The 13,284-nt window shown below is 43.1% G+C and overlaps 1 protein-coding gene across 2 annotated transcripts; it reads left to right on the top strand.

Moving 5' to 3' along the window:
* The first annotated feature begins 17 nt into the window (after positions 1 to 17).
* RBM12 (RNA binding motif protein 12) lies at positions 18 to 10,656 on the top strand. 2 transcript variants are annotated; one of them, XM_042835525.1, is made up of 3 exons: positions 18 to 147; positions 1,752 to 1,802; positions 6,083 to 10,656. In XM_042835525.1, the coding sequence occupies exon 3, from the start codon at positions 6,105 to 6,107 to the stop codon at positions 8,745 to 8,747; it is 2,643 nt and encodes an 880-aa protein (XP_042691459.1). In that variant the 5' UTR covers positions 18 to 147; positions 1,752 to 1,802; positions 6,083 to 6,104; the 3' UTR covers positions 8,748 to 10,656. The 2 variants fall into 2 exon arrangements, with proteins under 2 accessions (XP_042691459.1, XP_042691458.1); XM_042835524.1 differs by having other exon boundaries at positions 1,720 to 1,802.
* Positions 10,657 to 13,284: the final 2,628 nt, after the last annotated feature.

The raw sequence follows: 13,284 nt of genomic DNA, 5'->3' as shown, positions 1-13,284 counted from the left end.
CCGTGCCGGGGCTAGGCAGGACAACCGGCTCTTGGCTCCTCGGTGGACTCCTGCGAGGGCCCCGCGTCGGGCGTGCCGTGGCAGTGGATGGCGGTGGCTGTTGGCGTGTAGCCGCGAGGTGTTGTGGAGCCCCGGCGGTGCACAGAGGTACGGTGTTGGTGTTGTGGGGGGCACCTGTCCTCTGGTCGGTGTTTGCCTCCCTGCTATGCTCCTGCACGCGAGGTTGGCGGGGAAGGACGTCTTTATGAGAGCGATGGGTGCTCTCTGACAGAATGCAGAGTTGTAAACAGAAGCGATGTTTTGTGTAAAGTTTAAACACAGAGCGGAGCTTTGCACCTTCTCTGAGGTATGCTGCTTGGTTTGGTGTACGCCGTGTCTGCCCTGGTAGCACGTTGGCTTATTCCATTGCGGTGGACATCTGCAATGCTGTGGTTGCTATACTGGAAGTATCTGAAATAATTTTTTGGGGGAATGTTCCTTGTGCACAAAAGATTTATCTGTTCCAGGAAGCAGATGTGGTCTTGCATGAAACTGGTTTTCAGGTGGCTATGTTCTTACCTGCCTTGTAAACTGCTGATTGAAACTGCAAGATATGTAAGAGTATAATTGAATCCTTGCACTGTAGGATTGTCTGATTTTTCTTAAGGTTGTAATACGAAACTAGTCTTAATTTTTTTATATGCTTTTTTAATACAAATCTGAAAAGCATAGCTGTATCTCTTATTTGTAAGCCTGCTGTTACATGTTCTTGAAGATCTGCGTATATATCTGCTCGTCTTGATTCCTTCTGCCAGGGAGTTTGTGGATGGTCTAGTTGTAATTCTTTGTAATTTCGTTTTGATGATGATGCTCATAATGGCAGACTGCATGTTTGGGTTGTCTGAGGGGCAGACAGGTGTTTGTTCTTGGAGTAGTTCTTTCTGGGTAACATTCCAGGGAAGGAAATCTTCAGCATGAGGTTGTGTATGAAGTGTTGAAAAAGGAAGATGTTTTCCATCCCTTCTTTAAAATACCAAATGTACATGTTGCCTTGTAAAACGTTCAGCTCTCTCTGTTTTATTTTTTTATTGAGTTGTAATCCCAGGAAGACATTTTGTACTTTCAAGGATGAGAAACCTGGGCATTTGGTCAGGATATGGATTATGAAACAGTGGAGTACGGGTGAGAGTACCGTACATCAGCAGGGAGGTCTTACAGTGTGCTCTGTGCAGGTGCTGGCTGCAGGTGGCTCTGAGCAGTGCCCGCTGTCATCGTTTGGCCTGGCTCCTGGGGAGGGCCTGCAGGAGACTTAGAGATGTGATGTGTGTTGCTCTGTTGGAATTGGAAGATGCACAGTTGGAGAAAGGACTGCTGGTGTTATTGGTGGAGCGAGGGTTTGTGAAAATTTGGAATTGTCAAGTGTTTGATTTCTAATCTTTGCTTTTGAAAGAGTGATTGGCTCAAATGGGGAAACTTGAAAGATTCTTCGAATGCTTTGTGGTTCTTGCTGTGTTTTGTCAAAGGCATATTCACGTCCCAAACTGTACGGGAACTGCAATGCAGGTATTGAAATACAGGGAGCAGGTATTAGAAAATGCACTCTTACTCTTGTGTGTTGTATGTCACAGTTCCTTGTGGTGGTCGCAGGTTTGAACTTTCTGTATATACAGTTCTTTGTGGACTGTTACTGCTGTTGTGTTGCCTGCATTGATTTTTGCCTCCATTTATTCTTTATTGCAGTCTAAAAGTTGGTTTTAATTGGTTGCCCACAGGATTGGCTTGGCTTCTGCTACTTGTTAAGAAAAAAACATCTGTCTTTGCAGGTAAGAGACTTCAAATTGAAGACTTCTTTTTTATGCATATTGAGTATAGCTTAATAAATAAATAAAGCTTCTGGAATCCCCGACTCGATATCAAAACATGTGGGTCAAACTATCCATAGGTGGTATTTTTCTTTTGACTCCCACTGGTGGTGGTCCTTCTGGCAGCGGTGCGCTCACAGAACAGAGTTTTCTGCCATACTCAAGTTTTGTTATTTCATCAGCATGTGGCAGTCTGTAATGCTCTCCCAGTTATTTTGCTCTGTTTGAAAACGTAGCAACTTCTCTGCAGGTTGCAGGTCTGCCTGTCTCCAGCTATTGGAGTGGAAGTCTGTAGTAACTGGCTCTGATTAACTTTTGCAGCATAAAGTATCAGACAGTCATTTCTGAGCTAATTCAAACCTTCCCTAATCTAACCAGTTAACTTTAGCATAAAAAAGTAAATTAAAAGTAACAAGGAAAACCCTGTAGCCTGCAGTTGTAGGTATTGCTGGACAGTCTCAGCATGGGTGCTTTAAAATCTTCCTACAGCTAGAACGTTATTTCAGTCCTTCATCCAACAGCTGCTGGATACGTTGTGCGTGTGCCATATAGGTGTTGTACATTAATGCTTCCTGGGGACCAAATTGAATCTTCTAAACCTGCCTTGATTTGACGAGAATTGCGCATCTTGAGCTGCTGCTCTTGTGGTGTCGTGTCAGCTCATGCTGAACCCAGCCCTCCTGCTTGTCTTACTGACCAGCACACAGATGGAAGTAGCTTTGCACCTCTCTAGTCTGACATCAGCGTCTTAAGAGCGTGTTTGAAATGCTGTCAGGAGTCATCAAAAGACCCGGGTTAATTGTAGGCTTTCACTTTCCCCTTCTGACTTGGCGCTGTTAGTGGGGATGTTTCTCACGTGACTTTGGGATAAAGTCTCTGCAAGAGAATCTCAGGTATGTGAGCAACAGTGGAAGAGCACTTGTGCGTGAAGTAGCTGAGGAGCAGCAGCTCTGGCACCCTTGTGGATCTGCTGCCTCTGCACCTGCTTTGCTGTTCAGGAGGCAAACGTGGCAGTACGTGAGCAGGCTGTGTTGTTACGGTTAGGGTGAAAGTTGGCACAAGTTGCTTATTGTCTCTTCAGTGCACCTTGAAATAAATCTGATTTATGAATGTGGAATTTGGCCCTCTTGCTACTGCCTTGTGATTTTTTTCTTTAAATCACAGAAGCAAAATGAATGTTTTTTTTTTTTTTTTTTTAACACTGAAATCCTGATCAATTTTGCAGCAGTTATGTTTTGGGTTAATAAAATACTTTTAGCCAAAAATATTTGACTTAGTCCTTAAAGTTTTTGTTTATGTCATGCCACCGTTAGCTTTTGCTTAATATTGAGCCCTTGTTTTGTATCACATGTGGAATTAGTTAGGCTGAGGTCATTACGACTCATTTTTTTGGCAAGTCCATTCCTAAGCAGCTATTTGTGTTCTTGTGGCAATAGCTATGTAGTGAAGCTAGATAGCATGCTTGGTAACAAAACTTCAGTACTTCTTATCACTTTTAATGAAGCTTTGAATATCATGTGGGATTGAGACTTTGTGTTATCCCAGAAGCTTTATTGGTGTTTGAATGCTTGAAGTCTTCAAGAGTTCTTGTAGCCTTATCTGTTAACGTGCCTTCTGGGCTGGATTCCCAGAACCACCAGGATGTGTGGCTGCCTGCGAGCTGTCAGCTCTGCCCACGTGCCTTCTGCAGCAGCACACCTGAAGGAAGGTTGCCAATGTTGAGCTCACAGCCATGTCAGGTTGTCATAAGGAAGTCACCACGAGAAAGTAATCTTCCACTAAAAAGCAGAAACTTGAAATGTCTGAGTTGGGATGCATGAAAGCTTCAGAAATTAATTTCTTTGTGTAATACAGAACACACAAGTCTTACAGTTACTATTTTAGTTTTACAAGTGTAGTTGCATTGGTTGCCTGTGGATCAACTAGTTAGAAAGCAATCCTGTAGCTTTGAGGTGATGAGGTAAACGAGTGTTTTGCAATTGCAGTTAGTGTGGCTTCCTTAAAGTAAGCAGAATTTTTGTTTTAGCTTCAGCTTCAGAGCTGGCTGTTGATATTGGGCAAATTGATATCTGCAGAATCATTGAAAAATACTGCAGTTTTAACAGTGCAAAAAGTCTCGTGTAGTTTCTTGGATGTGTGCTTAGCATAGGTGGTTCCTGCTTTGTTCTCAGTTTATTTTTCACGTGGACCACTTTCTTGTTCCGTTGGAAAATGATTGGGCAGTGAACATTGTTACTGAGTGACATGTAAGCATGCCTGGAAGAGATGGATGCTGCGTGTTCTGTTGCTGTCTTGCTTGCAGCGAGTAGGGAAAGGTGGTTTTCAGAAATGAATCCTTGAGGCTGAGCGCGTATTTTTCTGTTGCTGTACCCCTGATGAGGTAGTGGGTTTCATGGTGGTTTGTAGAGGCTGATTTGTCACATTTTCGTATTTGTTGTGGAAGCTGAATTCTCTTGCTCAGGTTGGCCCAGTGAGGAGTCAGGCGCTCGTTTGCAGTGGGAGCAGCTGCAGAGTTTGATGCTGTGCTGGGAGCTTCTCTGCTGTTTGCTTGAGGGACAGGAGGGCTCCTCGCATGGCTCCTGCCCTGGAATACTGTGTGTTGCACAAGGTTATTGGTGTGTGGGAGAAGTTATCTCTGCTTTATGGACAACAAAGCGATGTATTTAAGTCCATTACTCCACTGGAGTAACCTGAAGTCTTACCATGCTAACGAAAGAATTTTCTTCCGTGTAGAATAATTAAGTCTTATTTTCATTAAGTACTGAATTCAGCCTTATGCCACGTTAAATTGTTGGATACTGGTTCTGTCTAGTAGGTCAGAATGCGTTTCTGGTGCTTCCATGCTAAGATTTCTGGAAGACAGGCAGGCAAACGTAGCTGGCTGAAATTTGACTGTAACGCCGGGATGCTGTACTTAAGGAATGGCAGTGCTGAGCACTAGCTGTCAGTCGGTCATAGCTTTGGTACGTTGCTGAGCAGTGGTCTCTTTGGTGGTGCTCTGCCTCCTGGTGCTGCCTTGTGTCATCTGGTTCATTCTGGACTTCCAAGGCCTAATGAGTATTGTAACACCATTTGTATGTGACTGATGGGAGCCTTCCAGCTCTTCCTTTGGTTACTGAACTGGCCTGTGCTCTGGGAGGTCAGGAAGAGATTAAGCCATTCAAATGGAAACGAGGTACCAGTGCAGAGTGTTTGGAGTATGAGTGACTTCTAGATGGTGAATTAATGTGTTGGTATTGTTATGATGCTTTAGAGATTGAGAGAAGACATGTTGAGAATAAGTGAGAATTACCTCCTTTTCTTCTTGAAAAATACTTTTGGTGTGACCTCAGGGGGTCAGGATTGATCTTAAGCTTCCAGTGACCTCAGCTGGTTATTGGAAGTAACATACTTGTGCCAGAGACTGAAAGTGTAATATTAGACAGCATGTCTACAACAATTAAAAAGTTACTCCTTCATTCTGGAAGGTTTAAAGGCCAACTGCCTAGCTAGGGGGTGCAAACTAGATGTCAATCTAGTTTAGGGGTGCTCTGTGAGATCACAGAATGTCTTGGTACAGCTTATAGCTGCTTGTTTTACTGTTAATTAGGCCTCCTGCTTTTGGTAGGAGAAAAATCTGGATGGCCTTCATAAGGACGTGTGATTCACACTGATATCCATAATGATATCTCTTTGTAACCTGCTGTATATTCTCAGCCCTCGTCACCTGGCAGGAGATAAAATTCCTCCTTAAATGGAAAACAGAACAGTTTTATTGCCCATAGTAGTGCAGAAATTTTCAGTCACTTTGCCAGGTACAGTGAATACCCAATCAGTTACTTTATATCAGTATGCTAACTTGACTTTGTTTGCTTGGGTGAGTAAATCTTGCTGATGTTTCATCACATATTCAGATGTGGGTATGATACTTTTGATTTTTGCTGTTCCCCAGGTGTGCTTTTTTCCCTTTGGTTATAAGTTTTACTTTTTGCACTGATGCTTGTGGGTCTTGGTGTAAGATATTTTGGAATTTCTAGTGCAAAACGTACACGAATTATGTTGGTTAATGCTTAATACTTCTATCTGTGGGAAGTAAGCAAACTTGGAATTCTTGAACAAAGAACTTGGAATATGAACATGCTTAACTTTTACAAGATGTTGTTAGGAGTATGTAAACAAATAAAGTGGATGGGTAAATGTAGGTAATTGCATGGTGCCATAAACAGTAGTCTGACATAGCCGTTGCCTTTTCTCATCTGCAGGTGTGTGTTGTTTCAGCGCAGCATGGCTGTGGTCATCCGCTTGCAAGGTCTCCCGATTGTGGCGGGGACCATGGACATCCGCCACTTCTTCTCTGGATTGACCATTCCCGATGGGGGCGTGCATATTGTAGGGGGTGAACTGGGTGAGGCTTTCATCGTTTTTGCCACTGATGAAGATGCAAGGCTTGGTATGATGCGCACAGGTGGTACAATTAAAGGGTCAAAAGTAACACTGTTACTGAGCAGTAAAACTGAAATGCAGAACATGATAGAGCTCAGCCGTAGGCGTTTTGAAACTGCTAATCTAGATATGCCGCCAGCAAACGCTAGCAGGTCGGGACCACCTCCTAGTTCGGGGATGAGTGGAAGGGTTAACTTGCCTACTACTGTACCTAACTTTAATAATCCTTCTCCTAGCGTAGTAACAGCTTCCACTACTGTGCATGAGAGCAATAAAAACATATCCACATTTTCTACTGCCAGTATGGGGACTGCACCTCCAAATCTTGGAAATACTTTTGGTAGCCCCACGTTTAGCTCAACTATACCCAGTACAGCATCCCCGATGAACACAGTACCTCCTCCACCGATCCCTCCTATTCCAGCTATGCCGTCTTTGCCACCGATGCCTTCCATTCCTCCAATTCCTGTTCCTCCTCCCGTACCCACACTGCCTCCTGTTCCTCCGGTCCCACCGATACCCCCTGTGCCCCCAGTGCCCCCAATGACACCTATACCTCCCATATCAGGAATGCCTCCTCTGAATCCTCCGCCTGTAGCACCTTTACCCACTGGAATGAATGGGTCTGGAGCGGCAGTGAATATGAACAGCGGCTTGAATCCATTGTTTATTGGTCCCATGAATCCTGTAAATCCTATCCAGATGAATTCTCAAAGTAGCGTCAAACCAATTCCAATCAATCCAGATGATTTGTATGTCAGCGTTCACGGAATGCCCTTTTCTGCGACAGAATCTGACGTGAAAGAATTTTTCCTTGGGCTGCGTGTGGATGCGATCCACATGCTGAAGGATCACGTAGGTCGAAATAATGGAAATGGACTAGTGAAATTTTTTTCTCCTCAAGATACATTTGAAGCACTGAAACGAAACAGAATGCTGATGATTCAGCGGTATGTTGAAGTTAGTCCTGCAACAGAGAGACAGTGGGTGGCTGCCGGAGGCCACATAACATTCAAGCAAACCATGGGCCCCTCTGGGCAACCGCACCCTCCTCCTCCACAGCCTCATTCTAGGTCCAAATCTCCCAGCGGACAGAAGAGATCCCGGTCGCGATCTCCCCACGAGCAGGGTTTCTGTGTCTATTTGAAAGGTCTTCCCTTTGAATCGGAGAACAAGCACGTGATCGACTTTTTTAAAAAGCTGGATATAGTTGAAGACAGCATCTATATAGCTTATGGACCTAATGGGAAGGCAATTGGGGAGGGTTTCGTGGAGTTCAGGAATGAAGCTGATTACAAAGCAGCTTTGTGTCATCATAAGCAGTACATAGGGAATCGTTTTATTCAAGTTCATCCAATTACTAAAAAGGCAATGTTAGAAAAGATAGATCTGATTCGTAAAAGGTTGCAGAATTTCAACTATGACCAGAGAGAAATCATCATGAATGCTGAGGCGGAGTCAGGCTCGCCAAAGCTGTGTGCGCATATATCTAATATTCCATACAATATAACAAAAATGGAAATTCTTCAGTTTCTAGAGGGACTGGCAGTAGAAGAAAGCTCTGTGCAAATTCTTGTTGATAATAACGGGCAAGGTTTAGGACAAGCACTGGTTCAGTTCAAAGCTGAAGATGATGCTCGTAAAGCAGAGCGTTTGCACCGTAAAAAGCTGAATGGAAGAGATGTTGTTTTACGTTTGATTACTGTAGAAGAAATGAGAGATATTGAGAGAAATCCTCCGTCTCAAGGGAAAAAAATCCTCAAAATACCGATACAAGGAAACGTAGCTGTGCCGGGAGCGCAGCCCCCTGCTGGAGATGAGCATGCCTTCTTGGGAGGAAATCCTAAGGATGCAAACAACGGTCCTCCGTTCAACTTCCCCGGTAACTTTAGTGGGTCTGGCACGTTCGGTCCGCCTCTGCCACCACCTGGAATAGGGGGCTTTGCTGATGCTAGACCTGGAATACCTGCGGTTGCAAGCGCTGGTTTGCCCGGTGCGGGTATTGAGGTTCCAGGTTTTGCAGGCGGTCCTGCTGCTTTGAGTGGACCATCGGGTTTTGGAGGGGGCCCTCAGAGTTTTGGTAACGGTCCTGGCAATCTGAGTGGACCCCCTGGCTTTGCTGGTGGGCCTCCAGGAATTGCCAGCGGTCTTGGGCATTTAGGTGGGCCTCCCGCGTTCGGACCCGGACCGGGAAATATACACATTAGTGGACCTCCGGGTTTTGGAACGGGGTCTGGGAAGCCAGGACCAACCGTCATTAAAGTGCAAAATATGCCCTTCACTGTTTCTGTGGATGAAATTTTGGATTTCTTTTATGGTTACCAAGTGATCCCTGGTTCAGTGTGCTTAAAATACAATGAGAAAGGCATGCCTACGGGAGAAGCGATGGTTGCATTTGAGTCTCGTGATGAAGCGATGGCAGCAGTCGTTGATTTAAATGACAGGCCTATAGGCTCAAGGAAAGTAAAGCTTGTTTTAGGGTAGCTGTTAATATGGAGTAGTTGTAGAATAGGTATTCATAGTGCTGTGATAAATGCATCCGGATTGGTTTTTATAGTATTTCCAGGATAGAACCTGTGGATTGTTCCAATTGTAAACCAGACTTGTTTTGATAAGGCAGAGCACTGCGTTAGCCGTGGCAGAAGAAGTACTGCAAGGATCCGTGCGCAGTGGATTTCCCCGTGCAAACGTGTGGAGAAGGTAGGCAGGTTATTTTTCATCATAGACGTTTGGTGAGCTGGACGCAGTGCTTAACAAGGAACCTTGGCTGGTGTTTCGTAGTTTCGGATAAGGGAAATAGATGAAGTCAGTGAAGCTCTTCAGTGAGTGCTCTTGCAAGCCATTGTAAAATAGATAGCTATTTCTAGATTTGGTTAAAAGCTGGCTGAATTTGCTTTGTTTACAGGTCAAAGCTTTGTTTAAAGTCCTGATTTTACTCTGCAACTGAACGAATTCTGAGTGTACACAGATTAATTGTTTTGTGTATGTATTTTTATTTTTTTTCCAAGATTCTGACTGTATGAACAGTTGAATTATGCCCATTGCTGATGTGTCTACCAAACTAATTCCTATGAGTATGAGCAGAATCGTTCTGTAAAATTCAAGCTGTTCTTTGTGGAATAACCTTTAGTTATTTATATATTGCAATTATAACTGTGCAGAATAAGACTTTTGCCACGAGTATAGCTAACCTCAAACATTATATGAGTTTTATAGTACGTTTAAAACATTTGCAGTAGAAGTAACAACTTGAAAATGCTCATTATTGTTTAAGTAGCTTGATTTGTTAGGATCACATGAATCACTTGGGATAGGATCTTTGACACTAGTTGGGTATGTTGTATTTCTCATGTGTCTCTTGACCTCCTTACGTAGAGTCTCTGCTAAGAGAACCAAAGCGGTGATTATTAGTTGAAGATTGGAGTCCAGCTAAAGTTTTAAATTAGTTTATATGTGAAAGAAGCTTTTATCTTCAGCAACTCTGTCATGAATTACTGCTGTGGGTGAACTGAGAGATAAAAATTTATTTTTCTCCAAAACTTGAAAATACTGAGTTTACTATATATTTTTGCAATAAACTTGTGCTGTTGTTGTATCCCGAGTCTGTAAAGAGTTGCCATTTTCTTTGCTGTACAGTAAAACCCTTCCATGGAAAATTGGAAAGGAAGTAATGACACGAGTGACAAGTATAGAAATTTTTGGTTCATCCTTGCTTGGCTGATGATAAATTTTTCCAAATTGGGGCATTGCCTGAAAAATCCCATTATTCCCTGCAAATCATTGTACTTAAACATAGCAACCTTTAAACTGTTTTTTGCTTTGTTTTTATTTTATTTGTCGGATAAGGAAGAACAGTGCCTTTTGGTGTTGCCTATCACGGAACACTGAAGTGTATGGTCAGGCAAAATTGTGAGGTGCAAGTGGCAACAGTTTTATTCCTGTGGTGTGTAGGAGAGCTTTGGAAACCTGTGCGGCGCTGCATCCTGAGAGGATTCCCAGTACAGGAAGTGTGGAAGGATTGTGCAAAGGTGTACTTCAATAAAGAGGCGGTTGCATTACACAGATGCTTCTGTAATTCATTAGCATAACTTTGTTTTGACAGGTTACTAGGTGGTCCCAACTTTGGAAAAGTCATGTGATTTGTATATACTGTTTAAAATTAAGCCTCCTGTTAATAAAGCTGTCTGTCTCTGAAGCTTCATATTATGCGTTTCAACAGTCTTTGGGAGTAATGTTTCAACAGCAGATCTTTGTTTTTTCTCTTTGAAAGTCTAAAGTACTCTTGCTGATGTCAGAAAGATGTGTGATTAGGAGTCAAGCTTTTCAGTTTATTTTTAAAATTTTGCTCTTTGTTTTTTAAACAACTTTTATTAAAGTTTCATACTATATTGGATTTATTTGGGTGCTTGTTTCTTCATGTTTCACATTAGAATAAAATGACCGAAAAGGAAAACTTGGCTTAATTGTTCACAGAACTGCTTTCAGATGTTTTAGTGTGTTGATTTGCGGAAACTGGTGATAACTGCTTTTCACGTTCAAATGAATCACAGCAATGCTTGCCTTGTTGTGAAATGTAATTAAACTACAGGTGTCTGGAATTAGATGCACAGTTTTGTGTTACTTTCTTTTGCTTTCATGTCCCTCGATCCTCTCGGTAATGGATACAGGGTTATTGGTGTTGGCGTTGGACATGGCATGTTCTGTGATGTTGTGTGCCTCTTCCTTTGGGCTTTCTAAAAGAGCAGGTTTATTTTGGAAGTCATCTTCCGATTCTTGATTTTCTCTATGGTCTGAAGATGTTTAAATGCTTGTCTTAAACAAACCACAAAGTAAGTGAGTATGAAAATCCATTGGTGTTGGCAACACAGGCACGATGGAATGCTGAAATGAAGGAGTTGGGGCGAGGAGCAGGCTCTTCCTTTCCCAAGTAGCTGGTGCTTTTTTTTTAATAGTGTAAATTAGGAATTATGTAGGCTCTTGGGGAGAATAGGATGTCCTAGCATGCATACGATTTCTGTATGCAGTATGAACAATATAGCTGTTGCCCAAACAGTTACAATTGATCTTTTAAAACACATACAGAGAAATCTGGCTATTGAGTGTCACTTTCAAATATCAGAAGTTTGCTATAACAGCTTACTTTCATGGTAGAAGCAGCCTTAGAAGGAACACGGTGTTAAACTGTGGAGGATAGTCTGCTTTTAACAGATCATGGAACCCGATGTGACGAAATTTTTCATATGTGTAAACATCTGCAAAAGAAACAGCCTTAAATAGAGGGTTGGACCTCTGAGGTCCTGTCTCCACTGTGCAAGGTATGTAACTGCACTCTCGTACACTTCCAGGCTGTTTGCTAGTGGGGATAGCAGTAGAGAGGATCAGCTGGTGGGCGCTACGTAAATCCACAGCTGATGTGACTTCGATGCCTGGAGCGCCAGGAGCTGACGGCCTCAGCCTGGTTGGAACGCGCAGTCACTGAAACTGCTGCTGCACCTTCATGTTAAGGAAAGGAGGTACTTAACCTGTGTTACCTAAGTGGCTACGCTGGCATTCTCAGCAGTTCCTTTAAGTGCTGGTATCTAAGCACTGCTTGTAAAAGTGCTATAGTGTCACATACGTACCATGTCAGAAACTATGGTCGTTTAACAGAGATCATCTCTTTCATGAGAAAAATTATTCAGCAATTAACTTGTGACCCACGTATATGAATTTTGACAGCCAGATGACAGTGTAACATTGAGGTTACCAACTTTTCCAGCAGTTACACAGATGTTACGATCGTATTTTTTAAACACAGCTGAACTCCGCGATACCACTGCCAAAGATTTGTCAACAAAGAAGTGGTGTTAATGTTATTGCCACATTTTCAACGTGGACTTAGAAACTTCAGGCTTTGTAGGTTGTAAGAAAAGGGGAAGGTGCTTTCAGAAATAAATGTTCATTTCATAGCGTTTAATATTCTACTTGAATATCTGCTCTGAATTTATTGTGAGTGGAAAGAAAGATTGATGCAAAAACAAAGGCTTGGTTTGCTTCAGTTGGTGCTGAGGGTCTGCTTTGGAAAGGATGTCCCTGCTGCGCAATTCTGCTAAGCTGGTCAGGCTGACCTTAACACAGTTGTTGCCTGTGTGAAAGTGTTTCTCTCTGAGGCGTGTTGGTGCCATGAAGACTGCAGAGCCTAGAGAATGCAATTACGTATTTCTTCCCGTTTACTCAGACACGCGTGCTGTGCTAGCTGTAAATCACAACATCAGTGATCTTCCTCAGTCTGTTCATGTGGTGGTTCCAAAGCCAAGAGCAGCAGTGAGTGCTGCTGGGCCTCACTTCTTGTTGAGATCTATGTGCTTCTGGACCGTGTTGGCCTTCCAGTTACAAAAAGGGAACGGCTTGATGTTCTGAACCTCTTAAAGCCACTGTTTGAACTGCAGACCACTCATTGAGAGCAGATATGTCTGGATGATTATTCAGATATACGGGTTAAACCCTTAACCAGAGGATTGCATACAAAGACCAGTGCGCACAAGAGGTCAACTTCTAACTTTGGTAAGGTAATTGTTGGGAGGAAGCAGTTCTGAAACTGGACTGGTATAATAGGAAATAGTTAACTTAAATTCTGTTTTTGTGAGAGGTTTTTGAGAAACTGTGCCTCGGGCCTGGAAGCAGCATTGCTGGAAAAATGCTTGTCTTTGCCCCATTGCAGGTTTGCTGATGCTGCCAGCTGTTCTGTGGGTGTATGGCTTGCATGGCTTTGGGAAAACCACAGTAGTTGTGTATAGTTAAATGGCTCTTCCTCCCCGGGGAAGAGGAAGTGAAACTGATAAATGCTTCTGAAGGAACAGTAACCTCAGGGGAGCTTTTCATATTGGTTTTCAGCTGTGAGAACGTGATTGTTGGTGAAAGATTTGGCTTTCCCACAGAAAGAGAATCAATTGGTGGTATGTATTTGACTAAGGCTTGCGGCGGCGTACTGAGTTCCCTGCTCTTTAACTTTTATGATCAGGTAGGTACGCTCCAGCTTGTT

This window comes from Centrocercus urophasianus, unplaced genomic scaffold (assembly GCF_019232065.1).
Source record: "Centrocercus urophasianus isolate 14NV4802_14NV808 unplaced genomic scaffold, USGS_Curo_1.0 seq_53, whole genome shotgun sequence".
Taxonomy (NCBI): domain Eukaryota; kingdom Metazoa; phylum Chordata; class Aves; order Galliformes; family Phasianidae; genus Centrocercus; species Centrocercus urophasianus.
The sequence above is the reverse complement of the archived record's forward strand: the minus strand, read 5'-3'. Positions and strand labels throughout refer to the sequence as shown.

Excerpts from the sequence above, each read along its gene's own strand:
- RBM12 (XM_042835525.1), top strand. The coding sequence starts at position 6,105 with ATGGCTGTGGTCATCCGCTTGCAAGGTCTCCCGATTGTGGCGGGGACC.